At 66.8% G+C, this 18,882-nt stretch overlaps 2 protein-coding genes and 1 long non-coding RNA gene across 6 annotated transcripts; all 3 read right to left on the reverse strand.

The window, feature by feature from the left end:
* Positions 1 to 1,265: 1,265 nt before the first annotated feature.
* On the reverse strand, positions 1,266 to 3,401 carry LOC135311079 (protein lin-7 homolog B-like; the record flags this gene model as incomplete). The annotated part of the gene is made up of 3 exons (XM_064440231.1): positions 3,323 to 3,401; positions 2,803 to 2,921; positions 1,266 to 1,409 (listed from the first exon to the last, which is right to left on the reverse strand). Coding segments are annotated over exons 1-3 (303 nt in total), but the record flags the coding sequence as incomplete, so codon positions are not given.
* A 2,841-nt stretch (positions 3,402 to 6,242) lies between these two features.
* SNRNP70 (small nuclear ribonucleoprotein U1 subunit 70) lies at positions 6,243 to 17,861 on the reverse strand. 2 transcript variants are annotated; one of them, XM_064440234.1, is made up of 10 exons: positions 17,750 to 17,861; positions 16,717 to 16,873; positions 16,564 to 16,626; positions 16,150 to 16,204; positions 15,994 to 16,058; positions 15,209 to 15,271; positions 15,023 to 15,104; positions 9,770 to 9,871; positions 9,596 to 9,683; positions 6,243 to 6,957 (listed from the first exon to the last, which is right to left on the reverse strand). In XM_064440234.1, the coding sequence occupies exons 2-10, from the start codon at positions 16,861 to 16,863 to the stop codon at positions 6,354 to 6,356; spliced, it is 1,269 nt and encodes a 422-aa protein (XP_064296304.1). In that variant the 5' UTR covers positions 16,864 to 16,873; positions 17,750 to 17,861; the 3' UTR covers positions 6,243 to 6,353. The 2 variants fall into 2 exon arrangements, with proteins under 2 accessions (XP_064296304.1, XP_064296305.1); XM_064440235.1 differs by lacking the exons at positions 6,243 to 6,957; positions 9,596 to 9,683; positions 9,770 to 9,871 and adding an exon at positions 11,250 to 11,871.
* Positions 11,878 to 15,016, reverse strand: LOC135311083 (uncharacterized). 3 transcript variants are annotated; one of them, XR_010370959.1, is made up of 4 exons: positions 14,233 to 15,016; positions 13,716 to 14,168; positions 13,302 to 13,556; positions 11,878 to 12,454 (listed from the first exon to the last, which is right to left on the reverse strand). It is a non-coding gene; the product is annotated as an uncharacterized LOC135311083 (long non-coding RNA). The 3 variants fall into 3 exon arrangements; XR_010370958.1 differs by having other exon boundaries at positions 11,878 to 12,341; positions 12,373 to 12,454; positions 13,716 to 15,016; XR_010370957.1 differs by having other exon boundaries at positions 13,716 to 15,016.
* Positions 17,862 to 18,882: the final 1,021 nt, after the last annotated feature.

Genomic DNA, 18,882 nt, shown 5'->3' on the forward strand with positions numbered 1-18,882 from the left:
GTCCCCAAGGGGGATTTGGGGTCCCCAAGGGGCGTTTTGGGGGTCCCCAAAGGGTTATTGGGGTCCCCAAGGGGGATTTGGGGTCTCCAAGAAGGCTTTTGGGGGTCCCGGGGGGGGTTATTGGGGTCCCCAAGGGGGATTTGGGGTCCCCAAGGGGCGTTTTGGGGGTCCCCAAAGGGTTATTGGGGTCCCCAAGGGGGATTTGGGGTCTCCAAGGAGGCTTTTGGGGGTCCCCGGGGGGGTTATTGGGGTCCCCAAGGGGGATTTGGGGTCTCCAAGGAGGCTTTTGGGGGTCCCCGGGGGGGTTATGGGGGTCCCCAAGGGGGATTTGGGGTCCCCAAGGAGGGTTTTGGGGGTCCCCAAAGGGTTATTGGGGTGCCCAAAGGGTTTTTGGGGTCCCCAAGGGGCGTTTTGGGGGTCCCCAAAGGGTTATTGGGGTCCCCAAGGGGGATTTTGGGTCTCCAAGGAGGGTTTTGGGGGTCCCCTGGGGGGTTATCGGGGTCCCTGGGGGGGGGCTTGGGGAGGTCCCCAAGGGTTTGGGGGTCCCAGGAGAGTTTTGGGGGGTCCCAGGGGAGATGTTGGGGGTCCCAGGAGGGTCCGGGGGGGGGGGCTGGAGAGGGTCCCAGGGGAGTTTTTGGGGTGCCAGGGGAATTTGGGGGTGCCGGGGGGAGTTTTTGGGGTGCCGGGGGGGAATTTGCGGTGCTGGGGGGGGTTTGGGGTGCCGGGGGGGGATTTGGGGTGCCGGGGGGTGGTTTTGGGGTGCCGGGGGGGGATTTGGGGTGCCGGGGGGGGGTTTGGGGTGCCCAGGGGGGGGATTTGGGGTGCCGAGGGGGGTTTTGGGGTGCCCAGGGGGGGGATTTGGGGTGCCGTGGGGTGTTTTGGGATGCCCAGGGGGGATTTTGGGGTGCCGGGGGGGGAGTTTGGGGTGCCGGGGGGGGGATTTGGGGTGCCGGGGGGGGTTTTGGGGTGCCAGGGGGGAATTTGGGGTGCCGGGGGAGGTTTTGGGGTGCCAGGGGGGAGTTTGGGGTGCCGGGGGGGTTTTGGGGTGCCGGGGGGAGGTTTTGGGGTGCCAGGGGGGAATTTGGGGTGCCGGGGGGGGGTTGGGGTGCTGGGGGGGGTTTTGGGGTGCCTGGGGGGGGTTTTGGGGTGTCCAGGGGGGTTTTGGGGTGCCGGGGGGAGTTTTTGGGGTGCCGGGGGGGGTTTGGGGTGCCCAGGGGGGGGATTTGGGGTGCCGGGGGGGGTTTTGGGGTGCCGGGGGGGGGGGGTTGGGGTGGGCCGGGGGGGGTTTGGGGTGCCGGGGGGGCGTTTTGGGGTGCCGGGGGGGGGTTTTGGGGTACCTTGGCCGTGGCGTGGGCCCGAATCTCGGGGCTACCGGCGATGTCCAGGGTGTCGTAGAGCTGCTCGTAGACCTGGGGGGGGGGGGGGGGGGCCACGAAGGGGGGGGACCCCCCAGTTTTGGGGGGACCCAAGCGTCCAGGGGGACCCCAGCATCTGGGAGCAGCCCCGCCCCGACCCCCCCAAGGGGCTGCTGGTGAGGACTGGGGGGGTCCCCAGTGGGAATAGGGGGGCTGGGGGGGGTCCCCGAGAAATATTGGGGGGCTTGGTGGGGGGTGGGCAGGGATGGCTCACAAGGAGGGGATACTGGGGGGTCCTGGGGGGATATTGGGGGGCTATGGGGGGTCCTGGGAGGATACTGGGGGTCCTGGGGAGCTATAGGTGGATGGTGGGGTCCCAGAAGGATATTGGGGGGTCCTGGGGGATACTGGGGGGGGCTATGGGGGGTCCAGGGGGCACAATGGGGGGTCTGGAGGGGGCTATGGGGGGATATTGGGGTCCCAGGAGAATATTGGGGGATCCTGACGAATACTAGAGGGATATAGGGGGGTCCCAGCAGGATATTGGGGTGCTATGGGGGGATATTGGGGTGCTATGGGGGGATGCTGGGGTGCTAGGGGGGATATTGGGGTCCCAGGGGGATACTGGGGGGGTCCTGGCAGATACTGGGGTGCTATGGGGGGATATTGGGGTGCTATGGGGGGGATACTGGGGTCCCAGGGGGATACTGGGGGGGTCATGGCAGATACTGGGGGGCTATGGGGGGTTCTGGGGGGATATTGGGGGGCCCTGGGGAGATATTGGGGTCCCAGGGGTGTATTGGGGGTTCCTGGGGGGCTACAGGGGATATTGGGGGATGTTGGGGGTGCCGGGGGGGTTTTGGGGTGCTGGGGGGGGGGTCCCGGGGAGGTTTTGGGGTACCGGGGGGGCTCTCTGGGGTCCTGGGGAGGTTTTGGGGTGCCGGGGGGGGCTGTCTGGGGTCCCGGGGGGGGGTTTGGGGTGCCGGGGGGGCTGTCTGGAGTCCCGGGGGGGGTTTTGGGGTGCCGGGGGGGGCTGTCTGGGGTCCTGGGGGGGTTTTGGGGTGCCGGGGGGGGCTCTCTGGGGTCCCGGGGGGGGTTTGGGGTGCTGGGGGGGGCTCTCTGGGGTCCTGGGGAGGTTTTGGGGTGCCGGGGGGGCTCTCTGGGGTGCCGGGGGGCTGTCTGGGGTGCCGGGGCGGTTTTGGGGTGCCGGGGGAGTTTTGGGGTGCCGGGGGGGTTTTGGGGTGCCGGGGGGGCTGTCTGGGGTCCCGGGGGAGTTTTGGGGTGCCGGGGGGGTTTTGGGGTGCCGGGGGGGCTCTCCGGGGTCCTGGGAGGTTTTGGGGTGCCGGGGGGGGCTCTCTGGGGTCCCGGGGGGGTTTTGGGGTGCCGGGGGGGGCTGTCTGGGGTCCCGGGGGGGTTTTGGGGTGCCCGGGGGGTCCCCCCCCCTCACCTCGCGGATGGCGGAGCAGAACTTGCTCTGCAGGACCCTCTGCAGCGCCTGCAGCTTTTGGGGGGGCAGCTCCCCACTGCGCTGCAGCCGCTCCAGCAGCTCCACCGCCCGCGCCACGTCTGGGGGGGCCCGGGGGGGGTCAGGGGGGTCCCCAGCACCCCCCCGCGCCCCTCCCCCATGCACAGCACCCCCTTGCACCCCCCCGCGCCCCTCCCCCATGCACAGCCCCCCCAATTGCACCCCCTCATTGCACCCCCTCATTGCACCCCCATTGCACAGCCCCCCCATGGCACCCCTCCCCCATGCACAGCCCCCCCAGTTGCACCCCACTGCGCCCCTCCCCCATGCACAGCCCCCCCAATTGCACCCCACTGCGCCCCTCCCCCATCTCTCAGCCCCCCACCGCACCCCCTCCCCCATGCACAGCCCCCCCAGTTGCACCCCCCTGCGCCCCTCCCCCATCTCTCAGCCCCCCACCGCACCCCCTCCCCCATGCACAGCCCCCCCCCCCCCCCCGTACCCCGCTCCAGCCCCAGCGGGTCCCCGCTCAGCGCGGCCATCTTCGCGCGCGCGCGCCCGCCCCGCCCCGCCCCGCCCCCCCCCGCCGCGCGCGGCTCCGCGGGGGGGGGAGGGGGGGAGGGGGGACAAGGGGGCGGAGCTCGACCGTGCGCATGCGCCGTGTATTCCCCCCCCCCCCCAATGCACGTGGGCGCGGAACGCGGGGGGGGGGGACCCCGAAACTGGGGGGGACCCCGAAACTAGGGGGGGGAACTGGGGGGGCTGGGGGACCCCGAAACCGGAGGGGGCTGGGAGGGGGACCCCAAAACCGGAGGGGGGAACTGGGGGGGCTGGGGGACCCCAAAACTGGAGGGGGATGGGAGGGGGACCCCAAAACCGGAGGGGGATCGGAGGGGGACCCCAAAACCGGAGGGGGGAACTGGGGGGGCAGGGGGACCCCGAAACTGGAGGGGGATGGGAGGGGGACCCCAAAACTGGGGGGAGAACTGGGAGGGGCAGGGGGACCCCGAAACTGGAGGGGGATGGGAGGGGGACCCCAAAACTGGGGGGAGAACTGGGAGGGGCAGGGGGACCCCGAAACTGGAGGGGGCTGGGAGGGGGACCCCAAAACTGGGGGGAGAACTGGGAGGGGCAGGGGGACCCCGAAACCGGAGGGGGGAACTGGGGGGGCAGGGGGACCCCGAAAATGGAGGGGGCTGGGAGGGGGACCCCAAAACTGGGGGGGCTGGGAGGGGGACCCCAAAACCGGAGGGGGGAACTGGGAGGGGCAGGGGGACCCCAAAACCGGAGGGGGCTGGGAGGGGGACCCCAAAACGGGGGGGGGGCTGGGGGACCCCGAAACTGGAGGGGGATGGGAGGGGGACCCCAAAACTGGAGGGGGAACTGGGAGGGGCAGGGGGACCTCAAAACCGGAGGGGGCTGGGAGGGGGACCCCAAAACCTGGGGGTTAACTGGGAGGGGCAGGGGAACCCCAAAACCGGAGGGGGATGGGAGGGGTACCCCAAAACGGGGGGGGGGGCTGGGGGACCCCGAAACTGGAGGGGGCTGGGAGGGGGACCCCAAAACGGGGGGGGGAGACAAGGGGGGGACGGGGGGTAACTTGGGGGGGGGCAGGGACCCCAAATCCAGGGTGGATATTGGGGGGAATGGGAAGGGGACCCCAAAACTGGGGGGGAAACTGGGGGTGGGGAATTAGGGGGACCTCAAATGTGGGGGGGAAACAGGAGGGACTGGGGGACCCCTAAATGGGGGGAAATTGGGGGGGGGAATTAGGGGCACCCCAAATCTAGGCGGCCCAAGGAGGGTGGGGATCTCAGGGAGACCCAAAATTGGGGGGGGGCATCTGGGGGAACCCCAAATCTGGGGGGGGGGGAGACTGATGGGTGACCCCAAAATCAAGGGGGGCAAAACCTGGAGGGGGACCCCAAATATAGGGGGGGAAATTGGGGGGGGGGGGGGGGTAAATCTGGGGGGAGCGGGAGACTGGTGGAGGGCCCCAAATCGGGGAGGACACCCCAAATTTAGGGAGGGAAACTTGGGGGGCAGTGGGGACCCCAACTGTGGGGTCTGGAGAAGGGCAGAAAAGCCCCCAAATTTGGGGGACACCCCATTTTGGGGGACAGACCCCCCCAAAAATTAGGGGGAGCCTCATCTGTGGGGAGAGACACCCCCATCCCAGGGGAAAACACCCCCCCCCCCAAATTGGGGGAGCCCCATTTTGAGGGCACAAAGCCCCCCCAGATTCGGGGTACACCCATTTTGGAGGGAGAACCCCAAACCCATGGGAAAAGACCCCCCCCAAATTGGGAGGGACACCCCAAATTGGGAGGGACACCCCTTATGGGGGCAGAAAGCCCCCCCCATCCAGCAGAAGACCCCCCAAATTGGGGGGGACCCCCGTTTGGAGGCAGGAAATCCCCCATTCTAACACAAAACACCCCCTAATTTTGGGGGGACACCCCTTGTGGGGGCAGAAAGCCCCCCCATCCCGGTGAAAGACCCCCCTAAATTGGGGGGGGGGCACCCATTTGGGGGGACAAAAGCCCCCCCCAACTTGACAACAAACCCCTTTTGGGGCCAAAAAAACCCCATAACTCACAGAAAGACCCCCCCAATTTGGGGGGACACATCCCTTTTTGGGGGGGGGAACCCCCTAATCTGGGTTTAAAGACCCCCCAAAAATTGGGGGGGCACCTATTTGGGGGACGAAAGCCCCCCCAACCTCCACAAAAAGCCCCCCCACTTCACAAGAACCCCAAAACCCCCCATAACTCACAGAAAGACCCCCCCAATTGGGGGGGACACATCCCTTTTGGGGGGGGGAACCCCCTAATCTGGGTTTAAAGACCCCCCCAAAATTGGGGGGGCACCTATTTGGGGGACAAAAGCCCCCCCAACTCATCAAGAAACCCCCCAAAAACCCCATAACTCAAAGAAAGGCCCCCCAATTTGGGGGGACACATCCCTTTTGGGGGGGGGAACCCCCTAATCTGGGTTTAAAGACCCCCCCAAAATTGGGGGGGCACCTATTTGGGGGACAAAAGCCCCCCCAACTCATCAAGAAACCCCCCAAAAACCCCATAACTCAAAGAAAGACCCCCCCAATTTTGGGGGACACATCCCTTTTGGGGGGGGAACCCGCTAATCTGGGTTTAAAGACCCCCCCAAAATTGGGGGGGCGCCTATTTGGGGGACAAAAGCCCCCCCCAACCCATCAAGAAACCCATTTTGGCGCCAAAAAACGAAATCTCTGTAATTCACATAAAGACACCCCAGATTAAGGGGGGGCGGGGGGGGGGGGGGGCTGCACCCATTTGGGGAGGCAGCACCCATTTTGGGGGTGCAACCCCCCCCCCAATACCAAAAAGGGGGGGCTCCCCCCACCCCATTTGAGGCTCCCACCAAACCCCCAAACCTCGTCCTTCCGTTTAAAACACTTTTATTGCGAGGAAAAAAAAAAAAGGGGGGGGGGGGAGCAGCTTGGAAAGGGGGGGGGGGAAGGAATTTGGGGTGCAGCCCCCCGCCCCTCCCCTTCACTCCAGGGGGGGGTCCAGCAGGTAGCCATTCTCAGCCCCCAGGTAGCCATCGGGGGCCGGCAGGGCCTCGGGCTGGAGGAAGAGCTCGGAGCCGGATTCCCCTAGGGAATCCCCCCCCTCGGGGCCCGATCCTGGGGGTCTCTCATCCCGCCTTTCCCCTCGTTCCCTTTCCCGTTTATGTTCCCGTTCCGGCCGTTCCCGTTCCCGATCCCGATCCCGACGTCGATCCCGTTCCCGATGCCCGCGACGACGTTCCCGGTCCCTTTCCCGACCTTTATCCTCCGCTTCCCCTTTGGATCCTAAACCATCCGGGGGGCCGGAATCATTCGCCCCCCCCAATTCCTCCGGGGGTTCCAGAGATTCGGGACCTTCGTCCTTCTTCTCCCGATCCCGATCCCGATCCCGTTTACGGTCGCGGGATCGGCTGCGGCGCTTCCGATCCCGTTCTTTGCTCCGATCCCGGCTTCCTCCCCTTTTCCTTTCCCGCTCTTCTTTTTCCCGGCTCCGCGTCCGACGCCGACGGTCCCGCGAGCGCGAGCGGCGCCGTTCCCGTTCCCGGGAGCGCTCCCGGCGTTCCCGCTCCCGCTCCCGCTCCCGGTCGCTGCGGGGGGGAGAGAGGCACATTGGGGAGGGGGGCAATCGTCCCATAGGGACACCTTCCCCCGCCCCCGCGCTGGGTGGGCACCCAAAGCGCCGCGGTGATGATCCCGAGGGATCCCCGACCTGGCTCAGGGGGTCCCTGATGCACCCTAGGGGGTCCCAAGGGTGACACTGGGGGACCCCAACCTGTCCCGGGGGTCCCTGATGCACCCTAGGGGGTCCCAAGGGTGACACAGGGGATCCCTGACCTGTCTCGGGGGTCCCAAGGGTGACCCGGACCCACCCCCATGGGTCCCAAGGGTGACACTGGGGAACCCCAACCTGTCCCGGGGGTCCCAAGGGTGACCCTGACCCACCCCCATGGGTCCCAAGGGTGACACTGGGGGACCCCAACCTGTCTCGGGGGTCCCAAGGGTGACCCTGACCCACCCCCATGGGTCCCAAGGGTGACACAGGGGATCCCTGACCTGTCTCGGGGGTCCCTGATGCACCCTAGGGCATCCCAAGGGTGACACTGGGGGACCCCTGACCTGTCTCGGGGGTCCCTGATGCACCCTAGGGGGTCCCAAGGGTGACACTGGGGGACCCCAACCTGTCCCGGGGGTCCCAAGGGTGACCCGGACCCACCCAAGGGGGTCCCATGGGTGACAGAGAGGATCCCTGACCTGTCTCGGGTGTCCCTGATGCGCCCTAGGGCATCCCAAGGGTGACACTGGGGGACCCCAACCTGTCCCGGGGGTCCCAAGGGTGACCCGGACCCACTCCCAGGGTGTCCCAAGGGTGACACAGGGGATCCCTGACCTGTCTCGGGGGTCCCTGATGCACCCTAGGGTGTCCCAAGGGTGACACTGGGGGACCCCAACCTGTCCCGGGGGTCCCAAGGGTGACACGGACCCACCCCTGGGGGTCCCAAGGGTGACACTGGGGAACCCCAACCTGTCCCGGGGGTCCCAAGGGTGACCCGGACCCACCCCCATGGGTCCCAAGGGTGACACTGGGGGACCCCAACCTGTCCCGGGGGTCCCAAGGGTGACCCTGACCCACCCCCATGGGTCCCAAGGGTGACACTGGGGGACCCCAACCTGTCTCGGGGGTCCCAAGGGTGACCCTGACCCACCCCCATGGGTCCCAAGGGTGACACAGGGGATCCCTGACCTGTCTCGGGGGTCCCTGATGCACCCTAGGGCATCCCAAGGGTGACACTGGGGGACCCCTGACCTGTCTCGGGGGTCCCTGATGCACCCTAGGGGGTCCCAAGGGTGACACTGGGGGACCCCAACCTGTCCCGGGGGTCCCAAGGGTGACCCGGACCCATCCCCAGGGGGTCCCAAGCGTGACACTGGGGGACCCCAACCTGTCCCAGGGGTCCCAAGGGTGACCCTGACCCACCCCATGGGGTCCCAAGCGTGACACTGGGGAACCCTGACCTGTCCCGGGGGTCCCAAGGGTGACCCGGACCCACCCCAGGGGATCCCAAGCGTGACACTGGGGAACCCTGACCTGTCCCAGGGGTCCCAAGGGTGACCCTGACCCACCCCAGGGGATCCCAAGCGTGACACTGGGGAACCCTGACCTGTCCCAGGGGTCCCAAGGGTGACCCGGACCCACCCCAGGGGATCCCAAGCGTGACACTGGGGAACCCTGACCTGTCTTGGGTATCCCTGACCCACCCCAGGGGGTCCCAAAGGTGACCCTGACTTACCCCAGGGGGTCCCAAGGGTGACACTGGGGGACCCTGATGCACCCCAGGGGGTCCCAAAGGTGACCCTGACTGACCCCAGGGGGTCCCAAGGGTGACACTGGGGGACCCTGACCTGTCTCAGGGGTCTCTGACGCACCCCAGGGGGTCCCAAGGGTGACACAGGGGATCCCTGACCTGTCTCAGGGGTCCATGACACCCCCCAGGGGGTCCCAAAGGTGACCCTGACACACCACAGGGGGTCTCTGACCCAGCCCAGGGGGTCCCAAGGGTGACACCGGGGGACCCTGAACTGTCCCAGTGGTCCCTGACCCACCCCAGGTGGTCCCAAAGGTGACCCTGACCTGTCCTGGGGGTCTCTGACCCACCTCAAGGGGTCCCAAAGGTGGCCCAGGGGAACCCTGACCTGTCCTGGGGTTCCCAAGGGGATCCCTTACCTGTCCCAGGGGGTCCCAAAGGTGACCCTGACCCACCCCAGGGGGTCCCAAGGGTGACACTGGGAGACCCTGACCTGTCTCGGGGGTCTCTGACCCACCCCAGGGGGTCCCAAAGGTGACCCTGACCTGTCCTGGGGGTCCCTGACCCACCCCAAGGGATCCCAAAGGTGAACCTGACCCACCCTAGGGGGTCCCGGGGCAACCCGGGGGGACCCTGACCCACCCCAGGGGGTCCCAGGGGTAACCCGGGGGGACCCTGACCCACCCCAGGGGGTCCCAGGGGTGACCTGGGGGGACCCTGACCCACCCCAGGGGGTCCCAGGGGTGACCCGGGGGGGACCCTGAGCTGCCCTGAGGTCTCCCCAAAAGTGACCCTCACCCCCCCATCCCCCCCCCCCGCCCAGGGGCCCCAAAAGTGCCCTGGGGGACCCTACCCCACCCCCCCAAACCCCACAGGGTCCCAAGGGTGACACAGGGGACCCCCCCCCACCCCCAAAACTCACCGCTCGTCGTAGCGGGAGGTGTCGTCCCTCCCCGAGTGTCGGATGTTGACGTCGGCGCCGCCTCGGCGGGTGCCCCCCAAACCGCCCCCTGTGTGTGGGGGGGGTGGCATCAGTAAGGTTTTAGGGTGCAAGGGGGGGGTCCCCAACATTATTTTGGGGGGGGGTCTCGCTTACCCAAGCGTCGGGGGCGCCAACCTTTCACCGTCCGCCCCCGCTCCACGTCCACCAACACCCGGCGGCCGTCGATCTTCTTCCCGTCGGCGTGTTTGTAGGCGGCTGTAAAATATTGGGGGGGGGGGAATGTGGGGTGTGGGGGGGTTCCGGGGGTAGGGGGTGGGGGGTAGGGGTGGGGGGGGGGGGACACACGGGGGATGGGGGAGGCGTTAGTGACAGCGGGGCCAGGCCAGCCCGCCCCCCCCCCCCCCCCCCCAAAAATACACCCACCCACCTCGCAACAAGCGCGCGCACACACCCACCCCCCCACCCCCTCCCCAAATAGCACCCAGGGCTGCGGCTGCCCTGGCTGGGGGGGGGGGCAAAGTGGGGTGCCCCCCCAAAATACACGGCTGCAAAGGAAAAGTAGGTTAGGGACTGTGGTGACATCCCCCTCCCCTAATTTGTGTGGTGTAGCCCCCCCCAACCCAGCACCACGCAATTGAGGGGGGGGGCAACCACTCCACCTGCAGATTGACACCCCCCCCAAGCTTGATTTGGGGGGGCACCCTGTTGCCTTACCTGTATGCCCCCCCCTCAAAACACTCACCCCCACCCACCCATTGGGGGTGGGGGGGGGCACCCACGCCCCCCCCCCCTTAACAAGGCACCATCGGGTGGACGCGGCGCCCCCCCCCTCCCCCCCGCCTCAACCCACAACCCCCCACCCCACCCAGAGCCCCCCAAAAATCCTCCCCATCCCCCCCACAACCGCCCCCCCCCCCCCTCAAAAAAACTCTCCCATACAAGTCCTGGGGTGAACGGTGGGGGAGCGGGTCCGTGTCCCCCCCCCTCGGCCGGGGGGGGCCCTTCCGGAAGATGCTGGTCCTGGACAGGCGCTGGGGCCTTACCTGAGACCCGTCCTACCTCATCACACCCCCCCCCAGGCCCCCCCACCCTAGGGTGCCCCCCCCACCCACTGGGGACCCCACCCCACAGCCTCCCCCACCCCAGAGTGGGTTGGGGGGGGGGCTGTGGCCCCCCCCCAGAACACCACCCTTATTCCTCCACACCCCCCCCTCCCCCACACGCACACACACCCCCCCACGGTCGCTGGGACCGGGGTGGGGGGGGGGTGGGGGGTAATCACTTCCCAAACCCAGGGGGGGCTCAGCCCCCCCCCCCCCCCAAAAAAAAAACCCCTGACCTCCCCTCCCCACTATGGGGCCTTCCCCCCCCGCCCCCCCCGAGCGAGGCTGTAGACCCTACACAAACATCCAAGCTCATAGTGGGGGGGGTCCCCAATCAATTTGGGGGGGGGGGGAAGGGGAGGGGGGCGCCATGGGCACCCCCCCCCGCAACCCTGGGACCCACATGGGGAGGGGGCGCTTGCGGCCCCCCCCCCCCTCGCCTTCCTTCCTCCTCGGGCAGCAACAAGCACATGGGGCAGGCTGGGGTGGGTGGGGGGTCCTGCCTTGTTGCCCCCACACACAGTTTAAGGGGTGGGGGGGCCCCCTTAGGGCCCCTCCCCCTAAAAAAAAAACAAAGGGGGGGGGGGGGTCACGCGTCCCCACCTCAGCGGAGACTGAGGCCGTGACCGTGCTGGGGGGGTGGGATCTGGCAGGGTTTGGGTCCCACCGCGCTTGGGTGGGTGGGTGGGTGGGTAAAATGGGGTGGGGGGGGCACTAAGAGGAGCCCCCTCCCCCCCAGATAAAGAGGGCGGGGGGGAGTTTGGGTAAATTTGGGCGGGGGCCACACACCGGTAAAGCCGTGGTGGTGGTGGTGGGGGTAAGGGGGGGGGGGGGTCGACATCGCCTCCCTCACCCCGGCACAGCCGGGGTGCGACCGGTGCGTCTTTCCCCATCCCCCGCTCCAAAACTCCTCTCCCGCCCGGGGTGGGGAGGGGTTGGGGTGGGGGGGCTCTGAGGACCCCCCCCACCCCCTCCCAACCCCCTCCCCCCGGGTGTTGTTTTGGTGGCGTGGGGGTGGGGGGGTGGGGGGGGTGTTAGAAACGTGTCTTACCAAGATACAAACCCTTATACCAACCATACACTGAGGTGTTGGAAGGGGGAGCACTAGGATCAGCTGCAAGCCAGCAGTGGCAAAAGCCATCAGAAAGGTGGCTGCAGTGACAATAAAACAGTGTTAATACAACCCCGGTCGGCAACAGGCGTCCCCCCCGCCCCACACCGTTGAACCGTCGGTTAACGCCCCCGTCCGCCGCCGGTAACGCCCCCGTCGGCCGCCGGGAAAACGAACGGACGTACGACCGGTGGCGCGGGTGACTTCGGGTTTCTTTTCCCGCCCCGCCCCGGTTTTTAACCCGGTTTGCCCTCCCGAGGGGGTGAGAGCGGCGCTTCCCGACCCTCCGACTGTAGGTTGGCTTGCCTGTTGCCTTGGCCGCCTGTAGCCTGGGCTGCCTGTAGCCTCGGCTATCTATAGCCTGGCTGCCTGTAGCCTCGGCCACCGCCTGTGGCTGCCTCTAGCCTCGGCTATCTATAGCCTTGGCCGCCTGTAGCCTCGGCCACTGCCTGTAGTTCGGCTGCCTGTAGCCTCGGCCATCTATAGCCTGGCTGCCTGTAGCCTCAGCCATCTATAGCCTAAGCGCCTGTAGCCTCAGCCACCGCCTGTAGTTCGGCTGCCTGCGGGCTTGGGTGCCTGTAGCCGTGGCTGCCGGTAGCCCTGCCTGCCTGTAGCCTCGGCCGCCTGTAGTTTGGCTGACAGTAGCCTTGGCCGCCTGTAGTTTGGCTGACAGTAGCCGTGGCCGCCTGTAGCCTCGGCCGCCTGTAGTTTGGCTGACAGTAGCCGTGGCCGCCTGTAGCCTCGGCCGCCTGTAGTTTGGCTGACAGTAGCCTTGGCCGCCTGTAGCCTCGGCCGCCTGTAGTTTGGCTGACAGTAGCCTTGGCTGCCTGTAGCCTCAGCCGCCTGTAGTTTGGCTGATAGTAGCCTTGGCTGCCTGTAGTTTGGCCGACAGTAGCCTTGGCTGCCTGTAGTTTGGCTGACAGTAGCCTTGGCCGCCTGTAGCCTCGGCCGCCTGTAGTTTGGCTGATAGTAGCCTTGGCTGCCTGTAGTTTGGCTGACAGTAGCCTTGGCTGCCTGTAGCCTCGGCTGCCTGTAGTTTGGCTGACAGTAGCCTTGGCTGCCTGTAGCCTCGGCCGCCTGTAGTTTGGCTGACAGTAGCCTTGGCCGCCTGTAGCCTCGGCCGCCTGTAGTTTGGCTGACAGTAGCCTTGGCTGCCTGTAGCCTCGGCCGCCTGTAGTTTGGCTGACAGTAGCCTTGGCCGCCTGTAGCCTCGGCCGCCTGTAGTTTGGCTGACAGTAGCCTTGGCCGCCTGTAGCCTCGGCTGCCTGTAGTTTGGCTGACAGTAGCCTTGGCCGCCTGTAGTTTGGCTGACAGTAGCCTTGGCTGCCTGTAGCCTCAGCCGCCTGTAGTTTGGCTGACAGTAGCCTTGGCTGCCTGTAGCCTCGGCCGCCAGTAGCCTTGGCTACCACCTGTAGCTTGGCCATCTATAAGCTTGGCCGGCTGTAGCCACGGCTACCTATAATTTTGCCACCGCCTGTAGCCCTGGCTGCCTGTAACCTTGGCCGCCGGTAGCCTTGGCTGCCTGTAGCCTCGGCCGCCTGTAGTTTGGCTGACAGTAGCCTTGGCTGCCTGTAGCCTCGGCCGCCTGTAGTTTGGCTGACAGTAGCCTTGGCTGCCTGTAGCCTCGGCCGCCTGTAGTTTGGCTGACAGCAGCCTTGGCTGCCTGTAGCCTCGGCCGCCTGTAGTTTGGCTGACAGTAGCCTTGGCTGCCTGTAGCCTCGGCCGCCTGTAGTTTGGCTGACAGCAGCCTTGGCTGCCTGTAGCCTCGGCCGCCTGTAGTTTGGCTGACAGTAGCCTTGGCTGCCTGTAGCCTCGGCTGCCTGTAGTTTGGCTGACAGCAGCCTTGCCTGCCTGTAGCCTCGCTGACAGTAGCCTTGGCTACCACCTGTAGCTTGGCCATCTATAAGCTTGGCCAGCTGTAGCCACGGCTACCTATAGTTTTGCCACCGCCTGTAGCCCTGGCTGCCTGTAACCTTGGCTGCCTGTAGTTTGGCTGCCGGTAGCCTTGGCCACCACCAGTAGCACTAGCTGCCTGTAGCTTTGGTTGCCTGTGGCCTTGGCTGCTTGTAGCCTCACCCACTGCCTGCAGCCTCGGCTGCCTGGAGCCTTCTTGGCCAGTGCCTGTAGGTGGTCAACCGCCTGTACCTTGGCCACCTGTGGCCCTGGCTACCTACAGCTTGGCCACCTGTAGCCTCAGCCACCTGTAACCTTAGGTGTCTATAGCCTTTGCCGCCCACAGCGCTGGTCACCTATAGCCCCAGCCACTGCCTGTAGCCTTGCTTGCCTATACCTTGGACGCCTGTAGCCCTGGCTGCCTGTAGCCTTAGCCACCACTAGCCTTGGCTGCCTGTAGCCTTGGCCACCACTAGCCTTGGCTGCCTGTAGCCTTGGCCACCACTAGCCTTGGCTGCCTGTAGCCTTGGCCAACACCTGAAGCCCTGGGCAACGCCTGCAGCTTGCTTAACCGCCTGTAGCTTGGTCAACCGCCTGTAGCCTTGGTTAGCTATAGCTTGGCTGCCTGCAGCCCTGGCTGTGCACAGCCTTAGTTACCTGTAGCCTGGCCGCCTGTAGCCTCAGTTGCCTACAATTCAGCCGCCAGTAGCCTCAGCCACCTGTAGCCCCAGCCGCCTACAGTCTTGCTGCTGGTAGCCTTGGCCACCTACAGCTTAGCCGCCGGTAGCCTTGGCTGCCTGTAGCCCCAGCCGCCTACAGCCTTGGTCACCTATAACTTGGTCGCCTGTAGCCCCAGCCACAAGTAGTTTAGCCGCTGGTAGCTTCGGCTGCCTGTAGCCTTGGCCACCACCTGTAGCCTTGCCTGCCTATAGCTTGGACGCCTGTAGCCTCGGCTGCCAGTAGCCTTGGCCACCTACAGCTTGAACGCCTGTACCCCCGGCCACCTGTAGCCTTGGCCACCTGTAGCCTCGGCCACCTGTAGCCTTCGTTGCCTACAGCTTGGTCACCTGTAGCCTCGGCCATCGGTAGCTTTGGTTGCCTACAGCTTGAACACCTGTACCCCCGGCCACCTGTAGCCTCAGCCACCCGTAGCCTCGGCCGCTTGTACGTCCTCCCCTCGGCTGTACTTACCTGCGGAGCGCGGGCCCTTGGAGGGACCCAGGGAACGCACGGTTGTGGTTAAGAGGTTGGACATGCGGTTGTAAGGGGGAAAGGGGTGTTGCGGCGGGGGGTACTCACAGTGCATATCCCGCTCGTGCTCGTACTCGATGAAGGCGTAGCCGCGGGGTTTCCCGGAGCGCTTGTTGTACACCATGTAGATCTTAAAACAAATAAAAAACACAGACATAAAGGGGTGTAGGAACCGGCGTCAGGCGTCAACCCCGACACCGGCTGTTGTCTGAGGGGGGTAACCCCCGCGCTCACCCGCTTGATGGGGCCGTAGACCTCGAATTCGCGACGCAGCTTCGACTCCGTCGTGTCGTAGTTCTGCCGGGGTGAAAAAAGAGGGCGGGGGGGGATATCCCCAAATTGGGGGGTCACAGGGATTGGGGGGAGCCCCACGGATTAGGGGGGGACCCCACGGATTAGGGGGGGACCCCACGGATTAGGGGGGGACCCCACGGATTAGGGGAGGCCCCAAGGATTTGGAGGACCCCCACAGATTAGGGGGAACCCCCAAGAACTGAGAGGAGGCCCCAAGGATTAGAAGAACCCCCCCAAATTAGGGGGGACCCCAAGGATTGGGGGGAGACCCCGAGGGTTTAGAGGACCTCGACAGATTGGGGGGGGACCTCATGGATTGGGGGGACCCCAAGAATGAGGAGGGGGCTCCAAGGATTAGAAAAAGAAACCAAATTAGGGGGGACCCCAAGGATTAGAGAGGGTCTCACAGAGGGGGGCCATATGGATTGAGGGGGCTCCAGAGATTGGGGGACCCCCAGAGATTGGAGGGGGACCCCCACAGATTAGGGGGGACCCCAAGAATTGGGAGGAAGCCCCAAGGAATGGGAGGACCTCCCAGATTAGAGAGGACCCTCCCCAGATTACAGGGGACCCCAAGGATTGGAGGGACCCCCATAGGTTAGGGGGGGACCCCAAGGATTGGGGGAGGCCTCCTGGCTTGAGGGGACCCCCACAGATTAGGGGGGGACCCCCAAGGGTTGGGGGAGACCCCCTTGTCCTGTCCACACCTCAGCCCCAGCACTCACCACTCTGGCCACGAAGAGGGTTTTGAAGGCGTCTCCTTGGGCGTTGGGGTCGTTGTGGGGGTCCCCTGGGGGGGGAAGAGGACAAAGGGGGGTCAGGGGGGGTCAGAGAAAAAGGGGGGACCCCCCCCAAGCCCCCCCAGGAGCCCCCCAACTTACACATCTTGAGCTCACTCTCAACCTCTTGCTGCCTTCGCTCAATCTTCTCCCGCCGCTGTTGGGGGGGGGAGAAAAAGGGGGGGGTGACCTCAGGGGAGCCCCCAGACCCTGAATTTCTGCCTACAGCCCCCCAAAACCCACTGTGGGGGGGCAAAAATCCATGAGGGAGCCCCCAGACCCAGGGGGGGATCCCCTAAAACCTAAGGGGGGGTGGGGAGGCAACCCCGCACCCCAAAACCAGCACCCCACGTTGAGGTGAAGCCGCCAGCTCTGTATCAAGAGATTTAGGGGGGCAATTCCCCCCCCCTTGGTAGTTTTGGGGACCCCCCCATCACCTGGAGTGCTATGGGGGGGGTTGTTCTCCACGGGGGGGGTCTGTACCCCATTTTAGGGTGGGGGGGGATGCGGACGTACCTTCCGCTCCATGCGCTCCTCCCGTGTCTCAGCACGGGTCGGCGGGGGGGCATCACGGGGGTCCTGTGGGGAGATGGCGGGGAGTGAAGTTGGGGGGGTGAAGGTGGGGTTTTGGGGGTGCAGGGAGGGGTTTGGGGGGGTCTGGGGGGGCACCTCGAACTCGCGGATGTAGGGAGCGATGCCGCTGTAGGGCTGGTTGTGGTGTTTCTCGTGGGGCAGCTTCTCCAGGGGGGGCAGGTAGGGGATGGGGTCGCGGGGGGCGAAGAGCGCCAACAGGTTGGGGGGCAGGAATTGCGTCATCTTGGGGCGTCTGGGGGGGGAAGAAGGGGGGGTCAGTACCCCCATGGCACCCCCACACCCCCCATGGCACCCCCACAATCCCCTCAGCCCAGCCCCACTGAAGCCCCATAGATTCCTCCCCCCCCCCCTTCCCAGGACTCCCACAGTGGATCCCTCAGACCCCCCAAAGCCCCTCCCCCGCCCCCCATAACCCCACACCAGCCCCCCATAACCCCACCCTGGGACCCCCCATGACCCCCCCTGGACCCCCATAACCCCACACCGATGCCCCCAGCCCCACACTGGCCCCCCCCACTGCCCCACATCAGAGCCCCCAGCCCCAATATCCCTACAATGGGACCCCCCCAGCCCCCCTACAACCCCATACCGACCCCCCCCAGCCCCCCATGACCCCACACTGGGGCCGCCCAGACACCCATAACCCCACACAGACCCCCCCCCAGGCCACCCTGGACCCCCAAAATCCCACACCACCCCTCCAGGCACCCCCATTACCCCACACCCACCCCCCCCGGCCCTTCATAGCCTCACACCAGGCCCCCCCCCCGGCTCCCCATAACCCCACACTGGGGCCCCCCCAATCCCCATAGCCCCACACCGGGCCCCCCCAGGCCCCCTGTAAGCCCACACCGCCGCCCCCCCCAAAACTCCATAACCCCACCCTGGGGCCCCCCAGACCCACATAACCCCACACCGGCCCCCCCATAACCCCACACGGCGCCTCCCAGGCCCACACCGGGGCCCTTCCCCTCACCGGGGCCCTTCCCGCCCCCCCAGACCCCACTCCCCCCCCCACAAACCCCCCCAATGCCCCCCGACCCGACCCCCCCAACCCCCCCCGACCCCCCCGACGTGACCCACCCCCCCGCGACCCCCCCCCACGGACCCCCCGGGCGCTCGCGCTCCCTCCGCCCGCTCCGGCCTGGCCGCTCCGAGCGCCTCTGCGCATGCGCGGCCGCTGCGCCGCGGCGGGAGCCGGAACTCGCTGCGAGGGAGGGGGGCGGGGCCGAGGGAGGGGGGCGGGGCTGGGGGAATGGGCGGGGCCTGAGGTGGGACGACGGATCACTCCGCCGCGGAGGGGGGAGGGAGGGACGTAAAAGAGTCCCCCCTCTCCGCCGTAGCAACGGGGCGGCCACGCCCCCTCCTCCGTAGCAACGGGGGCGGTGACGCCTCCATAGCAACCGGAACAGCGGCCCTGTGGTCTCCTAGCAACCGGGGGGGGGGGTCACACACCCCCCGTGTCATTGCCATAGCAACCAGGGTGTCACCTCCCCCCCCCCAACAACCGGGGTGAAGATGGGGGGTGGTCACCCCCTGACTGTCCCATAGCAACCAGGGGCGCACCCCTGTCGTTGCCATAGCAACCCCCCGGGGGCGACCACACCGTGTCGTTGCCATAGCGACGGGGGTGACAGCCTCTGTCCCTGCCCCTAGCAACCAGGGTGACAACACCACGTCCTCCCCATAGTGACTAGGGTGACACCCCTTTCCGTTGCCATAGCAACCAGGGGGACAAGGGGTGACAAGCCCTGTCCCTGCCATAGCAACCGGGGGTGTCACCCTGTGCCGTTGCCGTAGCAACCAGGCTGTTTCCCCCCCCCCGTCATAGCAACCAGGGTGACAGCCCGTGCCGTTGCCATAGCAACCGGGGTGACAACCCTCGCCTGCCCCATAGCAACCGGGGGCCGTCACCCCGTGCCGTTGCCACAGCAACCGGCGTATCACACCCCACACACCCCCCCCCCACGTTGTCATGGGGAGGTGGGGGGTGACACAACCCCGTCCGCCTGTGTCCCCTCCCGGGGTCCCCTCCCTCTCTGGGGACGATGGGTGACAGGAGGGGGGGGGGAGGGCCCGGAGAGGACCCAGGCGTCCGGGCACCCACCCCACCCCCCCCCACCCCCCCCCCACCCCGTTATTTTTAGCCCGCGGGGGGGAACCCGACACCGCGGGGCCACCGTGTTTACGGGACAGCGCCGGTGACAGCGGGACGGCGGGGTCGGGGACACCCGGTGACGG

Source organism: Phalacrocorax carbo, unplaced genomic scaffold (assembly GCF_963921805.1).
Source record: "Phalacrocorax carbo unplaced genomic scaffold, bPhaCar2.1 SCAFFOLD_276, whole genome shotgun sequence".
In the NCBI taxonomy this organism is placed as follows: domain Eukaryota; kingdom Metazoa; phylum Chordata; class Aves; order Suliformes; family Phalacrocoracidae; genus Phalacrocorax; species Phalacrocorax carbo.